The 27,939-nt window shown below is 40.1% G+C and overlaps 1 protein-coding gene across 6 annotated transcripts in view; it reads left to right on the top strand.

Annotated features, from left to right (window-relative positions):
• Positions 1-27,939, top strand: part of LOC139471560 (centrosomal protein of 104 kDa-like) — a 66,230-nt gene that overhangs the window by 26,349 nt on the left and 11,942 nt on the right. For 4 of the 6 annotated variants that reach the window (XM_071253937.1, XM_071253936.1, XM_071253934.1 and 1 more), the window contains 12 exons: positions 2,510-2,562; positions 3,626-3,699; positions 4,216-4,383; positions 5,603-5,664; positions 6,207-6,279; positions 7,407-7,472; positions 9,758-9,879; positions 9,994-10,228; positions 19,959-20,054; positions 21,883-21,918; positions 24,395-24,451; positions 26,864-26,940. In XM_071253937.1, the coding sequence (XP_071110038.1) occupies positions 2,510-2,562; positions 3,626-3,699; positions 4,216-4,383; positions 5,603-5,664; positions 6,207-6,279; positions 7,407-7,472; positions 9,758-9,879; positions 9,994-10,228; positions 19,959-20,054; positions 21,883-21,918; positions 24,395-24,451; positions 26,864-26,940 (1,119 nt within the window). The remainder of the gene's footprint in view (positions 1-2,509; positions 2,563-3,625; positions 3,700-4,215; positions 4,384-5,602; positions 5,665-6,206; positions 6,280-7,406; positions 7,473-9,757; positions 9,880-9,993; positions 10,229-19,958; positions 20,055-21,882; positions 21,919-24,394; positions 24,452-26,863; positions 26,941-27,939) is intronic. The other 2 variants (XM_071253938.1, XM_071253932.1) reach the window with 1 other exon arrangement.

Below are 27,939 nucleotides of genomic sequence, written 5' to 3'. Positions count from 1 at the left end.
AAAGCGGCATCAATCCCAACTCACTCACCCTGCACACCTTGATGTAATGGATCATTTCTCACCGCCATGGTCTTCGTTTCTGTGATACCTATCTCACCACTTTCAAATCCATTAAACAGGGTACAAAATTGTTTTGAGTAAAGACTGGCATTTTGTGGGAATAGATTGTTGTCGGAAAATTGTGATTGTTGTCTCAATATGAAAATACATCTTATTAGAATGTGTCTGTGGACCTGTTGGCGGGAACCAATTTCCCGCCCTGTTACATAAGTCTTGCCCAGTGGCAGTGGTCAGCTTGGGTATACTTCTGTATTACAATTGTGGCCATGGTACATTTCTGAGCACAGAACAGTGCCTGGTGTATATCTGTAGAACCCTACAGGAAGACAATTTGACACCTTCAGTCTTACTTACTAGCTAACTTGTTGAATTTCATAGTGAAAAACACTTTTTAGGGGCCGACCTTTTAATATTTTGGGGATGGCCTGGGGTTTTATTAACAACAAAAAATTGTCCTCGAAAAGTCTTGAACAAACAAATTATACTTCATATTGTTGAAAAATAAATAAACTGTCTGCCACAAAAATAATATTGTTGCAATGAATTTTTTGGCTCATAGTTTTAATTTTATAAATATCTGGTTTTGCAGCTATAGCTGAAAATATAACTGGTCTCAGTACAAATTCCCAGGCCACACCCCCCAAATATTAAATGGTCGGTCCCTTACTCGATCTGTAACTTTATAGTATTGTGAAGAACTTTAGTCTCATACTTTGCACTTGCTTCCTGCTATCATTTGCATGACATATAGTGTTGCACCTGTGTGTTCTGCACTTTTCACAACTTTATACCGCATACTGAAAGAATACTCGAAGAATGGTGGATTGTCTGTAACATATTTCAAAATAGACTTATAATCCGTAATTCAAAAGTTCAGAAAATATGTTTTTATGATCTTAAATTAGCTCGGTCAGTCTGTGACATCCTGAACAATTTGTGACATTGTCAATAAATTTTTTCTATTTTTTTTATGCATTGATATGACATCACATTGCTAAGGTCTGCCAAGCAAATAAAATAAAATTGGAGGGTTTGCGTGAACAAGCCTATTAGCATGAATCATGATTGAAGATTGTTAGTTAGAATTACTGACATAACTTCACCTGTCTCTGTGCCCAGGTGGAGATTATTCCACAATTTTCCAGTATTCTCCACATGAATATATTATATATATATATACATGATTATGGTAATCCTGAAATTTGTTTGCAGTGTTGTGAGAAATATATGTGTTTCCAACTGTGTCTCCCCTTCTATTCCTACGCTCAACATGCTGACTGGAACAGAAGTGATAAAAAGTATACTGGCTAGAATAGAGGTGATCAAAAGTATACTGACTAGAACAGTGGTGATAAAAAGTATACTGACTAGAACAGTGGTGATAAAAAGTGTCCTGACTAGAACAGTGGTGATAAAAAGTATACCGACTAGAACAGTGGTGATAAAAAGTATACTGACTAGAACAGTGGTGATAAAAAGTGTACTGACTAGAACAGTGGTGATAAAAAGTATACTGACTAGAACAGTGGTGATAAAAAGTATACTGACTAGAACAGTGGTGATAAAAAGTGTACTGACTAGAACAGTGGTGATAATAAGTATACTGACTAGAATAGCATGCTGACTAGAACAGAGGTGATAAAAAGTATACTTGGTAGGACCGAAGTGATAAAAAGTATACTGATTAGAATAGAGGTGATAAAACATATACTGACAAGAACAGTGGTGATAATAAGTATACTGACTAGAATAGAGGTGATAAAAAGTATGCTGTCTAGAACAGTGGTGATATATTCATATATTCATATATTCATTGATTCTTTTTTTAAAAAAGAAGAAAAGAATCTTATTTGTTTGAACGTGGCAAATTGTTGTTAGAAATGTCTAATGTATTCTTTGTCATGAAGTAATTTGATAAATTGTCTGTGTGCAATGTATCAATATTCTTTGCTTTAGATGGCATTTTATCATTATTTCGAGGTTCTTTAGAGAACTTGTTGGTTAAAGTGTTGGCTTGTCACACCAAAGACCAGGTTTGATTCCCCACAAGGGTATGTAGTATAAAGCCCATTTCTGGTGTCTCCCACCTTGATATGACTGGATTAAAATCACTCACTTGCTCACCATTCCAGTCATCGTAGGTGCCACAATTTGCTGTGCAGAGTTGCATCCCTTTGGACATCAGGAACCTATAGTTGTGGGTTCAAATCCTGGTTTGCCCCAATTATGTTTCTAGGTTTGTCAGCACCATAACTGTGCTCGTGGCTTTTGCCAAAGTGGTTACTGTCTGAGACGTGCATCACTTTGGGCTTTCCTCCCACATCAAGCTGACATGCTGTCATATAGCTGGAATAATGTTCAAAGAAGCATTAAACCCAAAACATTCACTCACTCACAAAAGTCCAGTTGAACTAGGAGAGAGTATGTGAGAGTATGTCCTCATTTTCAGACCTCCTCCAGTAGTGGAAGAAGAAATAGAGCCAGAGCCAGAAATGGCAGCAGGTGAGAATTGTTTTCACAGCAGAAAGACTTCATGTTGTTGGTGATAGGGGTTTGGGTGTGAACGTTAGGTCCAGAACAGTTTCAGCAGACAAACACTGGCCGACTGTGACAACAGCATTCACTCACTCATACAATGTGGATCCATACTTACACTTTATCGCTGTGTTGAGCCTTGAACATGGCTGACTGACAACAGCATTCACTCACTCATACAATGTGGATCCATACTTACCCTGTATCGCTGTGTTGAGCCTGGAACATGGCTGACTGACAACAGCATTCACGCACTCATACAGTGTGGATCCATACTTACACTGTATCGCTGTGTTGAGCCTGGAACATAGCTGACTGACAACAGCATTCACTCACTCATACAGTGTGGATCCATACTTACACTGTATCGCTGTGTTGAGCCTGGAACATGGCTGACTGACAACAGCATTCACTCACTCATACAGTGTGGATCCATACTTACACTGTATCGCTGTGGTGAGCCTCGAACATGGCCGACTGTGACAACAGCATTCACTCACTCATACAATGTGGATCCATACTTACCCTGTATCGCTGTGTTGAGCCTGGAACATGGCTGACTGACAACAGCATTCACGCACTCATACAGTGTGGATCCATACTTACCCTGTATCGCTGTGTTGAGCCTGGAACATGGCTGACTGACAACAGCATTCACTCACTCATACAGTGTGGATCCATACTTACACTGTATCGCTGTGGTGAGCCTCGAACATGGCCGACTGTGACAACAGCATTCACTCACTCATACAATGTGGATCCATACTTACACTGTATCGCTGTCTCAAGCCTGGAACATAGCTGACTGACAACAGCATTCACTCATTCATACAGTGTGGATCCATACTTACACTATATCGCTGTGTTAAGCCTGGAACATAGCTGACTGACAACAGCATTCACTCACTCATACAGTGTGGATCCATACTTACACTGTATCCCTGTGGTGAGCCTGGAACATGGCCGACTAAGGGTGAACGATTACGATGTGTCAGTTCTTGTTTTTACTCTGTGTTCATTTTTGTTACAGGAGAGCCGGAACCCATGACAGAGAAAGATATCCGAGATGCATCATCTGCTATTGATGTGTTCGGACACCCACTTGTAAGCGATGCTTGTGGATTCTTTGAGAGCTGATTATGGCTGGATGATTTGTTGATGAATGGCTGGATGTGTATTGCAATATAGATATCTGCATAGCGATACCTATTGCGAGATATTGTGTCTGACAGTGATTGACACTGATTGCACATGCAGATCCTATTTTCTACAATCTAAATTAAATATCACTTCCATTTTTCTGCCGTTTTGTCAATCAATTTTGAATGGAAACACCACTTGTTAATCAATTTCTGTGGCCATTTGAGTTTAAATGATACAAATAATAATCCAGCTTGTTATATAATTGTACCTGTTATACCAGAAAACAGGAAAAAATTGGCAATACGGACCATTTGTAAAGTATGCTGCTGTATCCCGGTATCCCGGTAATACCTGCAGTCCTGTTGGTTACTGAATGATGTTGAGTGGATGCATGATGCTGATGTTGATACAGGATAAATGACGGTGATTGTCGTGATGTTGCTGATCATCTTCATCATAAGAGGACTCTATCACCAGGTATCGAAAGCTTATTCCAAGACATGGTCGTACCGAGAAGACTCCCTGTTGGCTGTGTACAAACAGACGCAGGCCTTGCCTTCCTCCACGCCAAAGGAGGATGCCAAGGCCATGATGAGGGCAGCTATTTTCCTCGCCAAAAGAGCTATCGATGACAAAGTTTATGCAGTATGTATTCCAACATATCTTATGTTGGTCATTTTGGTGCCAGTTTTAGTTTTATTTGTTTTCTATTCATCACTATTCACTAAAAATCATCAAAATATTCTGGAAAGAAAGTAGTGTTAAACCAAAATGATCCTCTACATCTAATATTGATTCATCATGCAATGGCCTGACTGTGATTGTGAAGTTATTTTCGTGAAGGTTCACATTTTAGTAAACCTACACTTACCTCTGGACCCATTCACAAGGTTTTCGCGATCTTGAATTACCTGCCCTTGATTTCCTTCAGCTAATTTGATTGGCTACGCTACTAGGTGTAACTTACCAATCAGAATGTGAGTTACAAAACAAGCCTCAACATTGCGTTGGCGATATCAACAACACAGCGTCCTGTCCCACTGGTTACTACAGAGTTTGAGAAGAATCCAACGTTGAAAAACTGACTGACAAGCGAAAAAAGCCTTCAAAATATTGCTAAAAGCGGCATAAAACCATACTCACTCACTCACTCATTTTCCTTTTTCCTTATTTCGATGTTTCTTTGGTCTGTAAAATGTTAGACCGCCTCCGTGGTCTAGTGGTAGAGTGTCTGCCCGGAGAGCGGAAGGTCCAAGGTTTGATCCCCGCAGCATCATATCAAAAGACGTTAAAAGATGGTATTTGTTGTTACCCTGTCTGGCGCTTGGCATTAAGGGGCTAAAACAAGGACTGGTCGTCTCGGAGTCAGTATACTGTGTCTGAGTGGGGTATTCATGTTAAACTGCAGCATGGTATCTCAGTGAGCTAGCACTATAAATCGGCATAAATCCGGACTAGAACAAGCAGCCACACACACACATCCACGTACAAGCACATTGCTACATAAGTGCAATAATCTTGGACGCGACGTTAAACCCCATTTCAGCCAACACTGTAAAATGTTAATGAAAATATAGGGCAGGTAATTTAAGATTGTGAATGGGTCCCGGGGTCCCGGGGTCAGTGCAGGTTTACCAAAATGCGAGCCCTGGAGATGTGAAGGCCCTTGAATGTAATGATTGAATGTCCCAGGTGTGATGCTCCAGATGTAAAGGATGAAGAACAGCATAACGTTGGTAGAAAATTAATTGTGGAAATTTTTCATGTGAAGTATGAAATATGGAGACAAATAATTTTCCCACAACAGTTTAAGACAGTGGACTTTGCCAACTTTATACATCATATGGATCTGGTTTGTCTCTAGGTATTCAAGGCAGCTCTGCAGTTGGAGAAAATGATCTTAACAGACTATGTGCCAAAACACAAGTAAGTCACACAAATGTCCAGTCAAGGTACATGGTACATGGATATGCAAAAAGAAACCGGTATGGTTTTATTGTCAGAATACATACATGAAAAGGGAAGACTTAACAAAACTCTATGTGCCCAAGTAATCATTATCAGGTTTTAGGGAAATATGTGTTCAGGGGTGGCATGGTGTTTTTGGTTTCAGCAGGGTCTATGAGTGTGCAGTAGTGTAGCTGAATTTTCTAGTCCGTCGATCACTTGATAATGTGGTTTGGCAGGGAATGTGATGGCAGGAGTACTTCGGTGGTGTTACTTTTTCATAAAAGCGGCAGGAGCTACTGGTAGGCAGACATGCTAATCCTTGTGCATCACTCATTTTCAGTGATCCATTCATATAATTTTCACCGCTATTATGCCCATTGGAATCTGTTTCGGCGGATAATCAAGTCTGGTTATTTTCTGTCATTGACGTTTTATATTTACCAGATATAAGTGGTCACAATTTAGTTTGACCCATTGTCATGTTTCATGTCACCGCTAATGTATGTGTAATGTTTCAGAATACCTCGTCAGGAGACGATTTCTGCCGTAGAGAGGACGATCCCCAATCTCCTGCACAAATCAGGGGACACTGTAAGTTGCCTCTCTTGATCTGCATGTGATCATGACTTTGTGGACCTGTTGCTTGTTTTCAGTAGAAGGGAATATGAAGAGTGACATCTGGAGGAGTTTGTCAGTCGGAGAGTTTTATTTCCACTGTTTTGATTCCCTCTTGTCCAGGTATATGAAAAATTGACTGAAGCGGGGTTTTTTCAAAGTTTCATCGAAATCAGAGGCTATTTTGTATTTTTGAATATTGCTGACTTGACAGTGATCTGATTATGGCTAGTGATGGTAATAAAGATGATGATGTTTTGATTTGAGACCCCATGTAGGGGTGAGAATAAGCCCCCAGTAACCTATACTTGGCATGAGAGACGACCTTATGGATTTGGGGGTAAGCCTTGGTGGATTCGTTGTTTGCATATCAGCCTAGCCCTTACTGTACGTATTGTTACTCTGGATATCAATCACTGGTTTGTCAAGACCAGCCGTTCAGGCTGACATCATAGAGTTAAATATTTGCGGAGTTCTACATACATTGTTTAATAATAGCACTTCACTGCAGTATATAAGCGTGTCAGGTATTGGTAAGGATATGACTGAAATACTCTCTTACTGGTGTTATTCATGCAACCGCCTCCATGGTGTATTAGCTAGAGCATCTGTTTGGTGAAGGTCGTATTTTCTATCTGCAGGCCACATTAGTTGTTGGTACTTGTTGCTCTGCATTAGGGAAAAATGAAAGGACTGATCAGCTGAAAGTCTGTATACTGTGTCTGAGTGTAAAAACTAAGGCATGGAGTTTTTCTCTTCGGGCTTGCACTGTATAACGGGACTAGTACAAGCAGTCCCACACATATGAACAAACATGTTGCTTGGAAAGTGAAGTAATCTTAAATGCAGCGTAAAGCCCGACCTCTCCCCAGCTTGTTATTAATGGGGAGGCGGTTCGGGTAGCCTAGTGGTTAAAGCGTTTGCTCATCACGCCGAAGACCCAGGTTCGATTCCCGACATGGGTACAATGTGTGAAGCCAATTTCTAGTGTCCTCTGCCATGATATTGCTGGAATATTGCTAAAAGCGGCATAAAACCATACTCACTGTATTAATGGAAGATGGAACAACAAGTACTCTACTGTAAGTTTCTGTCTTTTTCAGGCTGTACGGAACCGAGATGACACCAAGAAGTTCATCCAAGATTTATCCAACTTCCCTGAAGTTAGGGTACGTCAGCTTTTCATAATTCCCACAAAGCCAGGAGGGATTTACCTGGGTGGATCTCCTTCCATGTCCGGGGCTCTCTCAGTAATAACTTCCAGGGTTCTGAGGCATGAACATGGACCTAGTGACATGCTCCACATCACCTCAGAAGCCTTGAGCTTATAAAGAAGGGGATTTCAATATTACATTAGGAAGAACCATTGGCACTCTGAACTTGAGTGGACTCTATACCATTGATTGATTCAAACAGCCCAATACCCCAAGATTTGGAATGTCAATTATTTACAGCAATACATAATGATCCAAGCCTGAAATCCACAAGGTCTGGAAGATGTTCAAGATTTAAGGGTCTTTAGTTAAGAATACAATGAGTTTCTAGCCTGTGTCTCTAAATCCTGTAAAATATGATGAGTTGTATATTTTAGTTGAGAGAATCAGTGTTGTGGATGATTTTAGACCTTGGAGTTCTGGGTTAAACTGTGTCCACAGGTGCCTGTGCTTGTCATGTAAGGCAGCTACATGGATCAGGTGGTGAGACTGAATGACTTGGTGTGTGTGTCAGCTACATGGATCAGGTGGTAAGACTGAGTGACTTGGTGTGTGTGTCAGCTACATGGATCAGGTGGTGAGGCTGAGTGACCTGGTGTGTGTGTCAGCAACATAGATCAGGTGGTGAGACTGAGTGACTTGGTGTGTGTGTCAGCTACATGGATCAGGTGGTAAGACTGAGTGACTTGGTGTGTGTGTGTCAGCTACATGGATCAGGTGGTGAGGCTGAGTGACTTGGTGTGTGTGTCAGCTACATGGATCAGGTAGTGAGACTGAGTGACTTGGTGTGTGTGTCAGCTACATGGATCAGGTGGTGAGACTGAGTGACTTGGTGTGTGTGTGTCAGCTACATGGATCAGGTGGTGAGACTGAGTGACTTGGTGTGTGTGTCAGCTACATGGATCAGGTGGTGAGACTGAGTGACTTGGTGTGTGTGTCAGCTACATGGATCAGGTGGTGAGGCTGAGTGACTTGGTGTGTGTGTCAGCTACATGGATCAGGTGGTGAGACTGAGTGACTTGGTGTGTGTGTCAGCTACATGGATCAGGTGGTAAGACTGAGTGACTTGGTGTGTGTGTCAGCTACATGGATCAGGTGGTGAGGCTGAGTGACTTGGTGTGTGTGTCAGCAACATAGATCAGGTGGTGAGACTGAGTGACTTGGTGTGTGTGTCAGCTACATGGATCAGGTGGTAAGACTGAGTGACTTGGTGTGTGTGTGTCAGCTACATGGATCAGGTGGTGAGGCTGAGTGACTTGGTGTGTGTGTCAGCTACATGGATCAGGTGGTGAGACTGAGTGACTTGGTGTGTGTGTCAGCTACATGGATCAGGTGGTGAGACTGAGTGACTTGGTGTGTGTGTCAGCTACATGGATCAGGTGGTGAGGCTGAGTGACTTGGTGTGTGTGTCAGCGACATGGATCAGGTGGTGAGACTGAGTGACTTGGTGTGTGTGTGTCAGCTACATGGATCAGGTGGTGAGACTGAGTGACTTGGTGTGTGTGTCAGCTACATGGATCAGGTGGTGAGACTGAGTGACTTGGTGTGTGTGTCAGCTACATGGATCAGGTGGTAAGGCTGAGTGACTTGGTGTGTGTGTGTCAGCTACATGGATCAGGTGGTGAGGCTGAGTGACTTGGTGTGTGTGTCAGCTACATGGATCAGGTGGTGAGGCTGAGTGACTTGGTGTGTGTGTGTGTGTGTCAGCTACATGGATCAGGTGGTGAGGCTGAGTGATTTGGTGTGTGTGTGTCAGCTACATGGATCAGGTGGTGAGGCTGAGTGACTTGGTGTGTGTGTCAGCTACATGGATCAGGTGGTGAGGCTGAGTGACTTGGTGTGTGTGTCAGCTACATGGATCAGGTGGTGAGACTGAGTGACTTGGTGTGTGTGTCAGCTACATGGATCAGGTGGTGAGACTGAGTGACTTGGTGTGTGTGTCAGCTACATGGATCAGGTGGTGAGACTGAGTGACTTGGTGTGTGTGTCAGCTACATGGATCAGGTGGTGAGGCTGAGTGACTTGGTGTGTGTGTCAGCTACATGGATCAGGTGGTCAGGATGGTTCCCTGAATGTCATCATACGCTGATGGGGAGGGGCATTGATGATAATGTCAATCACTGGGTTGTCTGGTCCAGACTTCATTATTTAGAGGCTGTTGTCATTCAGCTGGAATACTGCTGAGTGTACAGATAATTGTATCCTGTTTATTTCTGCATGTTGTTCTGCTACTATTGCAGCCTACCAATGTTGTACCTCATGAGTGTGTGAAGCTCATCAAGCCCAACATGGCGCCACGGCTGGCACAGAGTCGACTGGAGATTGTGGAGACACTGTACAAGGAACTGGGTCTCTCTACCAGGTACTGGCATCATGTCCAAACAAGGGTCAACTGTCTACATGGTCGTCATACTTTTGTTTTAGCTGAAACGACAATAACATTTAGTGTGAGAATAAAACATTTGTGTCTTTTCAGCGGGCTAAACGTTGACAACCTCATGCCTTTCTGTGTGGAAGCACTGAACCACAATGCCGGAGAGGTGCGAGAGGTCTCCGAGAGAATCATCAAGAATCTGTACCGCGAAGTAGGAGCCCCTGTCAAGGACTTTCTTCCCCCAGATGATGAGAAGACGCGGAAGAACACTCTATGGCGACAGTTGTTTGAATATTTTGACAAGGTGGACGGCAAGCCCAGTAAATCTGATCAGAAGGTGAAATATCGTTAAGTTTACTAACCTGGTTGCAAGGTGTTTGGTGATACTGCATGCTTCCTTTGTTCTTGATGAAACTGTAAGGTTTGCAAGATGATTCTTAAAGGATACTCCTGTGAAATGTAGGGCTGTCATTTAAAATGTCTTCTTGAGAGGTCAGATGTAGGTGGCACAGGTCTGATTTCATGACTAGTGCTAGTAAAACAACTACTTCTATAAATATTGCAAACTGAGACTTAACCTGGCTAGATACATTTTGTTTTTGAAGCATTATAGCATAGCAAAGAAACCGTTTTCAAAATTTGATTTTTTTTCTTCCCGGTCTTATGCCATTGACATTAGTGAGTTGATAATGAAAGAAGATACAGTGTCTTAATTATCAAGGCACTTATGACACTGTCCAGACACATCTCTGTGTGTCTAGGCGATCATCCATCCCCTTGATGGGGCATCTTCCTGAGGCAAGGGAGTTAGCTGACTCAGTTTCAACCCTTGCCAAACTAGGCTGGAATTATGGATTTGTATTTTACCTGGGCTAACGGGTCTTTGCTTAGTCCAATCAAAATCATGTATCGAAGTCGACATCAGTTTTCTCTGCCGTGCATTTTTCATTCAATTGCAGGATTTGCAAAGTATTTGTACCGTCAATGTAATGTCAACAGATATTTTCCAAATATTTTGATATTTTTAATCAAGGTGCTCACATAGTGTGAACCCCATCGCGAAGTAAGACCCGTTTTATTTCTATATAGGTCATGACTATCGATCATATCATCTTGATTGGGCGCCACCATTTTGTTTGAAGGAAATGCAAGTAATATGAGAGGTGGAATCTGATTGGTCAATAGTACGGACATAGAAGGGACATAACTTGTAATAGTCACTTGTCTCGATACGATCGAGCCCAGAAATTTCATCCAAGTTTGGCAAGGTGAAAACGCGATTTATATAGTCAGTTAACTCCCTTGCCTTGGGAAGATGTTAATGCAGCCTCTATGCAGTGTAGTGATGATGCCTTGTTTAGTCAGCTGATGAAATACGGCTGTGTAAAACGCACACATATTTGTAAATATTGTAGTATGTTTTCCTTATTGGTTGCATGCTGTTGATATATTCCCCCAAGGAAATGATTTCTACCAGTTTGTATAAAGTATATTCAGTGGGGGGAATGGGAGACAACTTATGTACACAAAGTATTGTACAGAGAGATAACTTATGTACATTAAAGTATTGTAAAGGGAGACAGCATACGTACATGAAGTTTTGTAAAGGGAGATAATTTATGTACAGTCAAGTCTCATTAATCCGACACTCGTTAATCTGACAATCGACTTTATCCGACACTAATGATGGGAACCGTTTAAATCAGTGTTATTTAGACCCGTTCATCCAACAGTCTCGCACTCCGACTCCGACAGAGCTTATTTGCAGCGAATTACCAAAATCACTCATTAATCCGACACAGTGATCAGCGAGTACACAGCCTGTGTTTTGCTGTGTGACGACTCGGTTGGTAGATGCATATTATGACGGCTGCAGAGATAAACTTGCTTAACAATAAACAATTAATGCTTTATGTTAAGAAAACAGGATTTATTACATGCTTAGAATACCTCAATCTCATTAAAATCAGAAAAAAAGTTCTCGCTATTGCCGAGGACATCCCATTACAGGTCACATCAGAACAACCTTTCGCGAACTTTGACCAACCAATGAAATGACTAACATGAAGTCAACGTTAGCCACTTAGAAAGCAGCTTTCTTAAGTTTTCGGTACCAGTTTCAAACTTGCGACTTCCATTCCAGACTATGCCTTTTAAAGTATTTTGAATAAGTCATATAATCCGTAACAGTTGTTTTGTGTTAAACTTTAGAGGTTGCATACTTAGAAAACATATTCCTCCAAAAAAGTGACATACCAATATGAATTTTTATTTTTTATTTTTCACAAACGTTGATACTACTTAATTTCGTTTATCCGACATATTCGTTAATCTGACAAAATCATATGCAACCATCGATGTCGGATTAACGGGACTTGACTGGACATAAAGTGTTGTAAAGGGAGACAACTTATATACATGAATTGTAAAGGGAGGCAACTTACATGTACATGACTTTAAAGCTCCTGAAAGGGATATTGCCATGCTTGGAGTTGAACTCGCAACTGACGGACCGTTAACAAACAAGCGATGACTGCCGTGACACGTAATACTCTCACCCTAACTAAATTATTTTCCTTGTTTGTCTATTTGAATTTCTATTTAATTTCAACTATCATGTAATTGGTATAGTAAGAATGTAAGAGGTAATTTGGGTGATTTTCTGTTCATCTGCAATCTCGATCCAATCTGATCGAACAAACAAAAAGTTAAATTCATCGGGGAAATATGGTCAGTCGTAAACCTGTTCAAAAATAACTGTGATGGCATTCCCAAAGACATGAATAAAAGTATAAACGTTACTACATTTGGGGTTAGAGGGCAAATTTCAAGATTCATGTAATGGCCGACATTGGTGGCAGCGATGTTACCGATTGTGTAACGAAGGTGTCATGCGCTGCTGGGAAGGAGCTTGACATGAAGTTTTGAAAAGGGAGGCAAGTTACCTACATGAAGTGTTAAAAGGGAGACAATTTATGTACATGAAGTGTTTATTGATTGGATGTTGACAATACAATATACTGGTATGGATTGGTTCTTTTCATGCTGAGATTCGCATCGCCACCCACTTTAGGTTCTTATGCACATCTCTGTGGGTACATCTTGCAACTGGATGGACATTTTGAACCAGTCAAGTCGTGTCCATGACGAGCGTTGATACATTTCTGTGATATCAGTTTTCCATCCATTATGAATCTATAACATACCTTGTGTTTGTCCTGTCTTGATGTAATGAAGGTTTAACGAAAACTCAGTTATATTTTAATTCATTAATTTACTAAGTTGATTGTATCCTAATGTTGCTGTTCAACGGCAAACAATATTATGAGAATTCAAATGATTTGAGAATCCAAGTTGGTGGTGACTAAATGGGTCGGTGGTGACCTTGGTTGATTCTATCGTATCCTAATCGCGTGGATTGATGCTCATGATGTCAATCACTGAATTGTCTGGTCCAGACTTGATTATTTACAAATAGCCCTCATATTGCTGGAATATTGCTGAGTGCGGCATTAAACAAAGCAAATTTATCAGGGTCAACTTGTTTAAATCAGCTACACAGGGAAAGGCTTTAGTTATGTTATGGGATAACTGTTGGCACATGTTAAGCGTCTACACAGGAAAAATAAGGACAGGTGACATTCATTTCTGTATCAGAAATATTGTTGAAATTAATATACCAGTAGTTTCAGGAGTTCACAGTTTTCTAGGATGCAGAAAATCCAAATGCCAAATAAATGTGAATGTTTTATTGTCCCCAGTAATCTGTGTCTTAGAATCAATACGATACAAGATCATGTTGCATGTCTGTCTAATCTATCCCTTGTCAACTAATATGCTATTTAATTACTGTGTAATGTCTGCACTGCATGTTTGTTTGCACACATTAATCATGATTAGCTCTGCATGGAGTCTATGGTTGGAGGAAATTTACAGAATATCAATAATATTTAGTCAATAATATATTTGTAGATTCACTCTCTGCAATTGCAAAACTTTTTAATGATGGTAGTCTTCATTTACTTGTAGCATTTGAGGACTTTAATTCAGTAAAATGTAGAGATAATGTAAATGTAAACATAGTAAATATTTTCGTCTTGTTCAAGCAGGACTAGCTACACACACTGAGGACTAGTGAAGTAAGGGTTACGCTAGTTCTCTGGTCTCGTCGTAAACAGACTCGACTTTCTACGGCTACGTACTTACCCTTACAGCATGGGTTGTTGCTCAGTCACTCAACTGTTGCCTCAATCTCATTAAAATCAGATCTAAGTTCTGGCTGCCGCTAAACAAAGATCTGAGGACATCCCATTACAGGTCACGTCAGAACGACGTTTTGCAAACTTAGGCGGACCACTGAAATGACAAACAAAAAGTCGACATCAGCCAATAAGAAAGCAGCTTTCTCGAGCTCTACGGCACTTGTTTCAACCTGGCAACCATTTCAGACTGCGCTTGAAAAATAAATTGACACAGTTCTCGATTAAAATTTTGGAAAGTGAACAAACGAACATTCCGGAATGTCTAATATATAGTTGCTATTGTATGGCAGTGCTTCCCACGTACTGTGCAACGCCTCCTCAAATGTTTATCCCACGGAAGTGAGAGATAGACGATAATTTTGGCAGAATCAGTCGTATGGGCCGTAACTGTTGTTTGGAATACCCCGTGTTAACATTTCGAGGTTGCATGATTAGAAAACACATTCCGACTGCCACTTTCATGATCTGGTAAGCAACACTTTGATTGGTTGGATGAAAGGTCGTTCTGACGTGACCCGTAATGGGATGTCCTCAGATCTTTGTTTAGCAATAGAGAGAACTAAGATCTGATTTTAATGAGATTGGTGTTGCCTGGCCCAGACGTGATGTAGACATTATGAAACATTGTCCGGCATTCGGTACACAAATACCATTGAATTTGTAAATCATCCAGGTCGGGTAGCCTAGTAGTTAAAGCGTTTGCTCGTCACATCCGAAGACACGGGTTTGATTCCCAACATGGGTATAATCTTTGAAGCCCGTTTCTGGTGTCCCCCGCCATGATATTGCTGGAATATGGCTAAAAGCGGCGTAAAACCTCACTCACTCACTTGATGTAGACTTACAAAACGCTGTGATAGGCCTGGAATACGGAGCACTACAGCACAAAACAACAGTCACTTACTCTTTAATGATTCTGATATTGTGGAGGTAGAAGTTGACAAATGTTAGAACAGACACTGAGTTGCCAATTTGTACATGTTTCTCCATGAGTATTGACATTGAATCATGTTTCACGAAGAGTACATGATCACATGATTGTTTGGTCTTTGGTAGAAGGTCCTTCAGCCATGTGAGGCCTACGTCTCAACAGTTTTGTACTTTGTTAATCAGTTAGAATGTGGATCGCACTGTTTATCATGTTCACTATTTATTACCCATTCTCACCTGACATTTCTTCTTACATAATCACCTGTCTATTGTAATACTGTGTTGTCTGGATTAATCATGTTTGTATATTCCATATGGATACCATCAATTTCTAAGCCACACTGTGATATGAGAGGGCGGATTATGTATTTGGGACATTTTGTCATCAATTTCTGAAAATTAACCGATGGAAAATTCCTCACTTCAGTGTACAGCTTTGTTAAGATATCAGATCAACCAGTGAATATTCTTGGGGGCCAAGGATTTTGAAATAAAATCTTGTTGCCTCAGCTTTACACTAGAAATACTGATGGAAATATGTTGTTGGTCAAAAGCAACTTGTTTGGCCTTGGAAAGAAAACACATGTTTTGTCTGGAAGCAGGCCCCCAGAATTAAATGCTTGCTTAAGATTAATTTCAACAAATTGCTGAAAAAAAGTAATATTGATTTGATATCATGCAGGAGTTAATGGTATCCACTGTTTCTAACTTTGTTTGTAAGTTTTCGCACCTAAAAGCTTAACATTCAATCTTAGACCAGAAATATTTCCACGGAGCTAAACCCTACAGATATATGTCATTCCAGTGTAGCGAAAATTAATGTAACAAGTTTGATCGTCAACTAAAAGAGTTGAAATTGCCTTAAATTTTATCAAGTATGCGTAAAATTTTCAGTATTTTTCTCGCCTAATTACCTGGGCCCACTTGCACAAAGCGATCTTAGCGCTAAGACTATCGTAAGCCTATGTTAAAGTATGGGAGTTACGATCATCTTAGCGCTAAGATCGCTTTGTGCAAGTGGGCCCTGGACTGCTTGGCAGATGTATTATCTGTACCTCGAGGGAGAGACGTGTCTCCCTTGTTATAATCATACACTGAGGTTAACACTCTGCACACAAACTACTGTCTTTGTGGAATAAACATTGCTTTTCCAATTTCCAACTATATATGGATAGGTGCCTGTAGCTGATTTCATGACTGGTTTTGCTACACTGAAATAACACAGAGCGCTGTAGGTTTCCGAGGGAAAATGGTCTCTGGTTGCAGATGAACGCCACCACCAGGCATGTGTCAGTCTTGCCTCACCATTTCAAACACTATCTAATAGCATTAAAACAAGGCCACAACCTATTAATTACTTGGTCATCACGTTTGTTTAGTTTTCAGTAGGTTATTATTTGGTCAAACCAATTTATTTTCCTGTTTCACAAACAAGTTTATTCTAAATGAAATAAAAGATAAAAAAATATGATTGTCGTTATGAAAAATTATATAGAATCTATATGGAAACAAGTGGGTTTTTTCTAGTTTCCTGGTGGATATTTCTATGAAACACTTTATTTTGCTTTTTCAGTTTTGTCATGTTGATCACAAGAATCTGCAAAAAAATAAGAAATTGAATGCATCAGTCCTTTTTGTTTTTCGAAAAATACGCTAGAATATTCAATTGCAATATTACCAGTAAAGGCTCTTAATAGCTGATGTGGCCTTTATCCTGCTCTTATAGCTGGTTTGGCCTCTATCCTTTTTTCTGCAGGTTTTGATTCAGACAAATAAGTAATTAGTATTTTGTGGCCTGTATGAAGTGATGACCAAAGATATAAATATCCGATATGCATTCCAAATGTGTAAATATATGCCAGGGTGCTCAGTCTTGAGTGAAAAAAAACTTTTGCAATCTTGGAAGTTATTGCACGATTTGCTACTAGACATTTTGACTCTTTTCAAAAACTTTAGAGGTGACTTGCACCAGAGCCGAGTGTGTAGCAGTTTCTTCTTTAACATATTTTTGTCCCTATCTGTATCATAATTAATTTTGTTTCTAATGAATAAAATTATCATTGGCACTTACTGGTATCCTATCATTTTTGCATGTGTTTAAGTCGCTCCATGTAGCACTTGTTAGTGGTGAAGCAAAATGCCTCTTCACGTTGGGAGGCATTGTAGAGTGGGTGATGCAATGTAATTCTCAAATTTCTACAATCTTTATTCTCTGGTGTGAGTCACTCTTGGGGAAAGTGTATGGTATTAAACGTGGATGGTATTAAAAGGGCATGTGTTAAAACTGCAGGTTATTTATAATGCATGGTATTAAAAGAGCATGTATTAAAAATTTAAAATTGTATGGTATTAAAAGTGCATGTGTTAAAAGTGCATGTTATTAATAGTGAATAGTATTAAAAATGCATGCTATTAAAAGTGTATGGTATTAAAAGTGCATGTATTAAAAGTGTATGATATTAAAAGTGCATGGTATTAAAAGTGCATGGAATTAAAAGTGCATGGTATTAATAGTGCATGGTATTAAAAATGCATGGTATTAATAGTGCATGGTATTAAAAATGCATGGTATTATAAGCAAACATCCACAGAAGATGCAAAAAGGAATAAACAACATTTTTGTTTATAAGAAATCCTGTTGTATAATCTAAAAAATGTATTTGTTGTTAACTTTATTTGAGAAACATTTTTTCTCCCAGGAATGTTTTTTCTCGTAGCTATCTTATATACATGAATATATTCTCACATATATTTGTGGGATGCGTTTCTCCATATGTTTGCCTTCTATCTCTGTATACACACAAAGTACACTAGGAGATCTGCTGGTGTGGACCTGATGCCCAAGTACAGTAACTTTGTTTATAATGAACACGTTTGTAACAAACTATTTCTTGGTCCCGTCCATTTGCTGTATATATGTTGTACATATGCTTATAACGAACTACGGTTATTACAAATTAAAATTAGTGGTCCTTTGAGCTCGTTATAACCGTAGGTTGCTGTAGTTTAAGAAAGCTAAGCTCAGATCCAGCTAGTTTCATCCAAGTCCTCCAAAAAACCCTTTATCAGTCTGCGACCTCAGCCTCAAGTCTGAAGCTGCCCAAGTCCAGTAATTTCTGTTTGGTCTCATAAGCCCAGCTGACGAAAGTTCATATAATAACACTAAAATCTGCTGAAAAGATGTGACCCTTTCCACACCAGCCTGTGGGCTAACACTTGCCAAGTTCCAGTTCTTTATTTTACCATAAGCCACTCACAGTGGTACACAGTACATAGGATAATAGTATGAATATCATAGTGTGCTGAACTAGGTGTCCGTGACTTGGTTGATTGTCTGACCAGACAATCCCAGTCACCTGTGATGAGGCCACTGTGAGGACTTGATGGTGTCTGTGACTTGGTTGATTGTCTGACCAGACAATCCCAGTCACCTGTGATGAGGCCACTGTGAGGACTTGATGGTGTCTGTGACTTGGTTGATTGTCTGACCAGACAATCCCAGTCACCTGTGCTTGTCGTATGAGGCCACTAAAAGGACTTGATGGTGTCCGTGACTTGGTTGATTGTCTGACCAGACAATCCCAGCCACCTGTGCTGGTCGTATGAGGCCACTGTGTGGACGTGATGGTGTTAGTGACTTGGTTGATTGTCTGACCAGACAATCCCAGCCACCTGTGCTGGTCGTATGAGGCCACTGTGTGGACTTGATGGTGTTAGTGACTTGGTTGATTGTCTGACCAGACAATCCCAGCCACCTGTGCTGGTTGTATGAGGCCACTGTGTGGACTTGATGGTGTCCGTGACTTGGTTGATTGTCTGACCAGACAATCCCAGTCACCTGTGCTGGTTGTATGAGGCCACAGTATGGACTTGATGGTGTCAGTGACTTGGTTGATTGTCTGACCAGACAATCCCAGTCACCTGTGCTTGTTGTATGAGGCCACTGTGTGGACTTGATGGTGTCAGTGACTTGGTTGATTGTCTGACCAGACAATCCCAGTCACCTGTGCTGGTCGTATGAGGCCACTGTGTGGACTTGATGGTGTCCGTGACTTGGTTGATTGTCTGACCAGACAATCCCAGTCACCTGTGCTTGTTGTATGAGGCCACTGTGTGGACTTGATGGTGTCAGTGACTTGGTTGATTGTCTGACCAGACAATCCCAGTCACCTGTGCTTGTTGTATGAGGCCATTGTGGGAACATAGCTCGTAATAGCCACTGGTGGAACTTCATTATAATTCACCTTTTCGAAGTAACATTTTAGTTTATCATGTGCATTTGATCAATTTGTTTAGGCGATGTACAGTAATACCTCAGTGATTCTGGTTGCAAACAGGCTATGAAGCTTGTAAAAGTTGGCACAAGTAGGATGGTAACTTGGTGAGAACAAAATTATTTCATGTGATAAACAATTATACTCCAAACTATAATGCAGTTCGTCACAGATTTTCAGTTTTGACGCAGTTAAAGGGCTGTTATACCAATGACCTACTACACGGAACATGCTATTTCTTGTAAAATAATTAAAATATATATTTTCCCAGTTGCATAGATTGATGCTCATGATTTCAGTCACTGGATTGTCTGGTCCAGACTATTATTTCCAAACTGTAATATTACTGAGTGAGACGTTAAACAACGAACAAGAATCAAACAAACATAACATAAGAGGCAACCAAATGTATCGGATAGTAAGGCTTGGTTGAAAGTGTTGCCTAGTCCCCTGACAGCGTGGATCGTTGTTTACAATATCAGTCACTGGATTGTCTGCCCAGATTCGCTCATTTACAGGTCGTCATGGAGCTCGAATATTGCTGAGTTCAACAACAAACATATTTGTTGAACATTTCTAGAGCTAGTGAGTTGCCTTACAGAAACAGAGAGCTGAGGATGAGGCCAGGAAGCACGCGGAGATCGAAGCCCTACAGAAGCAGCTGCAGCAACTGAAGGACATGGCGTCCGGAAAAGCGGTGAGTGTCAGCTAGAGGTGCGTGGTATTACCACTAATACCAATATATGTAATACTAATGAATATGTATGGAAAATACAGGAATATTGTGTTTTTTCAAAATCATGAATATTTCATCTTGACGGCAAAGTTTGCATAAGTGACTACTTGAAATGAAATTATCGAATTCAGAAGTAAGCAACTTGATTCCTGTGATTGAGAAAAGTGAAACTATTCGCCACCAGCTTCCTATATGTCATGTGTCTATTACGCATGCTTTGTGACTGTAGTAGCATCCAACAAAATGGCTGATGACATGTTGTCAGAAATGTGCTTGGAAAGTTTATCTTTATTAAGGTTCATAACAAATTACATATGAATGAACACATGCAATATATTGTGGTACGTATCGCATTACGTATACATGAAGCATTATTGCAATAAATTGCAAGACGAAAGTCAGGCCAATATCCTTCACTAATGTCCACTCGTTAGTGTTAGTTTCAGGAAGATGGGATGATCATGTCAGGCAATATGTGCAGCCATAAATAAAAGTGTTTAACCCAGACTTTTTAGCCAACTGTTTGGTGGATGTTTCATGAATGAAAGTATTAGTGTATGGGCTTATACACAGACGAAAGAATTTGAAGCCAAGTGTAAGGACTTATCAAGTTCTATAGTCACAAACAAAGGAAACGTGAATTCCTTTCATGTTGGTTAATATATGATGAATTACTCATATTCAAGAGATATTAGATTGGTTATGTTGTTGGTAATACTGTCATGGTGTTATGCAGTTGTTGCACGACTGACTAATTCACTCACTTCACGATATTCAGCCAGACTGGTTAGAGGCCACAAGGTCAAGAACACTACAAATACAACTGGCCTGAAAACAGTTTCTGAATAAATTCAACAAACATGAATGGATTTAAACCAACTTCAGTTTTCAGACATGTAATATGAACACAGATCAAGTCCAAGGGCAAGCTTAATCTGTCGGGGGTTTCTCTAGATTTGCTCAGGCCGATATTCTGGCCCTAAGTCTGCAGCAAATGCCTGTCAAAATTCCCAAATTGGAATTCATATAGTTATATAATCTAGTTACAACTTTGTAGAGGTATTACTGTATACCTCAGAGGCTCTAATGCTTGTTTTTACATCATTGCAATGTTAAGATACCTCCGAATTTAGGAAAATAAAAGCTTTTAAAAAATTCCGATTTTGAACAGAATAATTTTATTTTTTCCCCAGTTTGCCTGCCATGGGCATTAAGTTTAGGATCCTAGATAAATCCTGTCTCTCACTACTAAATAACATTTACATGTCTTGCAACCTGGGATGAAGGTGATATTGGACACATATCAGGATTCAGGTTTGAACCACTCCCAGAAACCTGTGTTTGTCGTATGAGGCAGGCGAATGGATTGGATGGTGTGGGTGACTTGGTCGATTGTCTGACCAGACAATCCCAGTAATATGTGTTTGTCATATGAGGCCACTGTTTGGACTGGATGGTGTCTGTCATTGTACCCTGGTGCTCAATGCTCATGATGTCAGTCACTGGATTGCCTGATCCAGACTCAATTATTTGCAGGCTGCCATCATTAGGCTGGAATATTCCTGGAATATGGCATCAAACAGCAAACAATTTTTTGCATTTTGCATTTTAATATGACCTTATCCTGTCTGTGTAGTCGTGTATTGTTGTTTCGTTGTCATAGTTATCATTGCATTTAAAAGTCCATTTATTATGATTGATTCATCTGTTCTGGAATTTTCTGTCACTGATGTGTAAAAATATTATCATCTTGTTTTGCATTCATTGACATTCCCATTGCAACATGCAGAAGAAGTTACAGACACAGGAAAATGCTGAGGAAAAAGTGATTAATTTGATCGCACCTTCCACAGTGTTGTGTTTAAGTGTTAGAAATGCTGCTCAACTTTTACTGGGAATCGAAAACTCCTTGTACGTGTAACAAATAAATGGTAAACGATGTCCACGTCATCTTGTCCTGTGTCCCCACTGATTCAGTGTTTTTTAAGCCAGGATTACTGGTAACATTTTATTGTGGACAGATAGACTTTCAGGTTATATTAAAAAAAAATTAAATGTTTATTTTGTAAAAACAAGGAAAACCACTGATTTCAACTTGACGTCTTCATGACAACATGTTATTATTCTGTGTAGGAGACCTGTGAAGATCCGGGGTAGAATAGGTCTTCAGCAACCAATGCTTGCCGTAAAAGGCGACTATGCATGTCGTAAGAGGCGACTAACGGGATCGGGTGGTCAGGCTCGCTGACTTGGTTGATCCATGTCATCGTATCCCAATAGCGTGGATTGATGTTCATGATGTCAATCACTGGATTGTCTGGTCCAGACTTGATTATTTACAGACCGCCTTCATATCGCTGGAATATTGCTGAGTGCGGACTTAAACAACAAACCAACTCACTCTGTGTATGAAACCATGCAAGTTATGATTAGTATTTGAAATTTACTAAAACGATATTGCAAATATGATTAATTGTTCAACTTAAACTCCAGGACATATGGATGATTTTTTATATTTTCACCGATGAAACTGTTTTACTGCATATCAAGGTTAGAAATTCATTTTCATTTTCACTAAACTGCAGAAATGATGTGCTACCAATTTGCCATCAATTGAAAACTGGTAGTTTTACAAGGAAATGTCACTTTGAGATTTTCATTACTCTCGGACTAGTGGACTTTTGCTATTCCGAACCCTGAATTTCCTCAGTAGGAGTTGAGTTGTCATTATACTTGCACTGTGAAGATGTGTGTCCACTCACAATTCCTTCTCGTAAGGCTAGACTTTGTTTTTCTTGGTTTGCGGATTTTTGTGACAAGTTCAGGTCAGTAGAGGGGAAAAGATATTGTTAAAATGACATTTCAGATACTTTTTTGTTTTTCTGTCCTTAAATATGTTGCCATGTGTGCAGTGTTAATTATGTCTGTGAATTCCTAATTTTGCATTCAATGGAATAATACAAAATATTGCTTTTCAGGCATTATTTTGGATCCTTTTTTTTAAAGCCAGAATCCGTAAACCAATTTTAAAGAACAGTTGCCTTACATAAACCTTCCCCTCACCATGTACATTGATCATATCTCGTTCTTTGTTGCCTTCACGAGCATGTTCAACCCTATTATATTTGTTGAAATGCTATGTAATCTGCCATTATCTACACTGGAAATGAGATTGAAATTATTAAAAATGGAAAGTTGTTGCTATGTGTTCTTGAAGAAATAACAGAGGGGAGCTGAGAGAAATGGCTCATTTAAAGTCGTATGATCAAACAGTTTGAAGAGGCTTCAAAACAGAACCAGTGTCCATCACACTTTCAATCTCATTTTAATCAAATCTTACTTCTCGATACCGCTAAACAAAGATCTGAGGACCTTCCATTAGGGGTCACGTCAGAACGACCTTTCAGACGACCAATCAGAGCGTCGCTTACCAGATTATGAAAATGACAGTCAGAATGTGATTTCTCATCATGCAGCCTTGAAAACTTTAAAACAGGGTATTCCGAACGATAGTTACGGGCTTAACGACTGAATCTATACAATCTAGACCATATATTAGCCATTCGAGAATGTTCTTTTGTTCAGGTTTCAAATTTTTAAGCGAGAATTTGTCAAAATGTTTCGAAGCGTTGTCGCCAATTTGAAATTAGTGCCGTAAAGCACGAGAAAGCTACCTTTTGATTGGCTAATGTCAACTTCTTCTCAGTAATTCCATTGGTCGGTCAGAGTTCGCGAAAGGTTGGTCTGATGTGACCCGTAATGGGATGTACTCAGATCTTTGTTTAGCGGCAGCGAGAACTAAGATCTGATTTTAATAAGATTGTCACACTTTTGGTCATGAAATTTTGATCACTTCCTCAGCACATTGAGACTGTTTATGTTTGTCTCTTAGTGGTTTGTTCACCGACTTTATGGGGGAGGTGGGGTAGCCTCGTGGTTGAAGTGTTCAAATGGCGATATGCTGATGGTGGCTAGTGGTAGAATAAGTCCTCAGCAACCCATGCTTGTCATAAGAGATGACCTATAGATTCGGTGGTCAGGCTCGCTGACTTGGGTGATGCATGAATTGAATTGAGTGGATCAATGCTCATGATATCAATCACTGGATTGTCTGGTCAAGAGGCAATTATTTGCAGGCGACCGTCATACAGCTGGAATATTGCTGAGTGTGGTGTCAAACAACAAACAGGCAAACCTGTGGAGTGTTTATTAGATCAGAGAGGTCTCCTACATTGATTTTGACATTGAGTTTGACTTGCGGTTTATTTCTGTAGTGTTGCTAATGATAAGTGTCCTTGCAGCCCATCGACCAGTCCATGGTGAAAGGTGCCAAGAAGGGAGCAGGGGGGCCTGCTAAGGTAAAGAAAGAAGGGTTTCAATGTCAGTACTTGTATACACTGTTCCGCCATCACCCAGGATGCTGGTTAGTTCTTTGTGTAAAAAGCAGTGTTTGAAATCATGTTTCTGATGACGCCCTACATTTTAAAAGGCATCTAAAATAAGACTTCTTCGAGCCAGTGGCTACCTGAGCAAAAATTAAGCTTGGAGGGCTGCAACTTTCCCGGGAGATGCAGGGATATTGTGTGTACAAGTCAGTTAAGTATTGATGAAGGTTCATGAGGCCAAAAAGTGAATCTTGGTATGTTGAATTGTTCATGGCTTCATGCCACAGGAGCAATAGCAGTTCAATTTCGAAAGTAAATGTTGGGAAAACTGTCCTTTGGCTGCCATTAACCCAAGTAAGTGTTCCATATCTATGTCGGGGATTGGGGTGACCCAGTTGTCCGAGGTGCTGCAATTCTCTGTGCAGAGTTGTGTCCCTTGGGCACAAAGGGAACCAATGATGATGGGTTCGAATTCCTGATTATGTTCCTAGGTTTGTCAGCACCTTACCCGTGCTCTTGGGTTTCATCAAAGTAGGAACCATCTGAGACCTGCATCACTTTGGGCTTTCCTCCCACATTAAGCTGACATGCCGCGATATAACTGGAATACTGTTAAAAGCGGCGTTAAACCCAGGTCACTCACTCACTACTACTTTCTCATGTTGTGTTACTTCTTTGAAGGGAGTGAATCTTTTTGGTTCAAAGGGGGGTATAAGGGATTTATTCTCCTGCTCAGAAATTTATTTCACTTGAACCATCATTTTGATATGGAGGTATGATAACATAGCGTGACTGTATACTTTGATGTACATCACAGTTTTTAGGTTTTATTACTATAATCATGTACAAATACACACTCAGTGTACGAGGGCCATTCAATATATAACCAGCCTAACCTTTATGCTACTGCTCCTCACTTCTTCTTTTTCCACATTATCACCATTGAGGTCTATGTACTTTGTCCAGCGATGTGTGAGAGCTAAAAGCCCGTTGTGATAGAAACCATGGGGTTGTTCGTGTAACCACCCCTCCACTGCTGTCGTGAGTTCATCATCGGACCGGAAATGACGTCCACGCAGTTTTTTTTTCAAGTTTGGGAAGAGAAAGTAGTCGCTTGGTGCCAGGTCTGGTGAGTAGGGTGGATGAGGCAATACTTTGAACCCGTTCCGCTTCACTGCTGCAACCGCAAGTCGACAGGTGTGCACTCTGGCATTATCATGTTGTGATCTTTCCACGACGTTTGGCAAGAATAGCAGTCCGCAAACGGTCCAGGAGATCGGAGTAGTACTCTCCAGTAATAGTCTGGCCACGTGGCAAGTAGTCAATGAGCAAGACCCCTTTGGTATCCCAAAAGATGGCTGCCATGACTTTGCCAGCCGATGGTTGAGTCTTAAACTTTGGCCATTTCTGACACCTTCATTCGCCTGTCTTTGACAACCAGTTGTCTCACAGCTTCACTGGTTTGGTCATTGGTCACCTCTCCAGGCCTGCCAGGGTGTGGCTCATCTTCCAGGTTCACCCGACTCCTCTTAAATTCTGCAACCCAGAATTTGACCTGTGCATACGAAGGTGCACTGTCACCATAAACATCTGACAATTCATCATGTATCTCCTTTCCCGGTTTCCCTTTAGTAGAGGTACCTAATAACAGCCCTGTGTTCAACCTTTGACGAAAATTTGGCAGAATCTACCTTGCCATCTTTATAGATCACGTGTGTGACTTCAAATACAATTTCCTCAGTGAAACTTTGTCTATGCACGTGACATACATTGGTTCACAGTATGTGACAAGCATGCAACCGTTAAGATCTGATAAAAAACTTAGGCTGGTTATATATTGAATGGCCCTCGTATATATTTAGCTTGTCTCTTATAGGAGAGACCATCTGAATGAATGTAAATGAGGTTCAGGTGTTTTTTATGTGCGTCCTAGCTGACTGGTGGATTACACTAACATTTCGTCCTATTCACATAGGACGAACCATTTCAGCTGTAACTGAAAAGACATTACTGTCAAATATAAATCGTATTTCAATCATTAAAACTCTACTTTTTGAAATGCAGAAGGTATTCTGAACAGATTTCAATCAATTCCTGTCCCTTGCATGACACCGGCATTATTTGTGTTGACAAAGGAGAACGTATTCAAGTTCTTGAGAATTTTCACTCTTTGAAATGTAGCGTGTTTATAACTATACACATAATAATACCATTCAAAAGCTTACTCAAAGTGAATAAACATGACGCCTTGACTGTTTTTCTCGATTTGTTGATTCTTTGTTTCGAAAAAAAAAAATTTCCGGAAACCACACCGAAACGTTGCTCCTAATTGTAATAAAGAAGTTGTTGATCACGATGATCCTTTATTTACATGTTATGTTGCAGTCAAAAGGAAAACCCAAGTCTAAGGTGCTAGCCAAGACATCAGAGGAGGACAACATGTCTATTGCCAACATGGAAAAGTGAGTACATTCTAGGTTTTCACAGCAGACACACAAAGGGATGGCCAACTCCCCATTATTTTGTAATTTAAAAAAGGAAATATTTCCTTTCAGTGGAGAAGAGATGCTCGATTGTCCGTTGTATTAGTTTCATTGTATTATGATATATTAAGGGTTTTATGCGACAAGATCATTTATCAATTGTTACGGCACAATACACAACACCATGTCATTACTTTACAGACAGGACCCCATATGTATCCTTTCAGGACCCTTGAAATGATTTAGGGGTCCTGTGGATCCGGTGTTTTGTAAGTCAAGTAAAATCTGGATCTATTCTTGGACCCATTGGCCACCTTAACTTTGTTTTGAATGTGGTTCTAATGATATGAAACTAAAAAAAGTTGACCAATCAAATTACATAGTTCATGAAAGAAACCAACGGTGATATCACTAGAGCTTGAGTGTTGTGTGCTTGATACTGTCTCAGTACTCCCAAAACAACCTTACCTGCTAAAAATTTGTTTCTGAGTCTTCTGATTTGATAACACTTTACAAATTTACACTTTGAAAGTTTTTGTAAAATATTCTCAGGAACAGGATACAGAACTACTGACATGAACGCTGATGGTTCTGTCTCACATTTTGTTGGACATCAGTTTCAATATGCAATAATAGACTTTTTATGAATTTTGGGTCAACAAAGACAAGTGTTGATGTCATATTAAACTAAAAAAAAGAAACTTTAAACACTATTTATCAACATTTTTATGTTTCAAACATACTTTCCATGAACCTGATGAAATGGGCATGTAATATCTGTTGCTGGCGTACGGTTTATTGTGGTTTATTTGTGCCTCTAGCCTAGTGGTACACTCACTGGGCTGCAGACACGATGGCTGCATGTTCAATCCATTTTCGATCTTTATCCATTATAAAGAAATCATTTGTCATTTGATTTTACATTTCATTACATCGTCTTCAAATGCAAAATAAATTTCAAGAGAGAAACATTCATAT

Source organism: Haliotis cracherodii, unplaced genomic scaffold, assembly GCF_022045235.1.
Source record: "Haliotis cracherodii isolate W230 unplaced genomic scaffold, xgHalCrac1.p SCAF_23, whole genome shotgun sequence".
NCBI lineage: Eukaryota > Metazoa > Mollusca > Gastropoda > Lepetellida > Haliotidae > Haliotis > Haliotis cracherodii.
The sequence above is the reverse complement of the archived record's forward strand: the minus strand, read 5'-3'. Positions and strand labels throughout refer to the sequence as shown.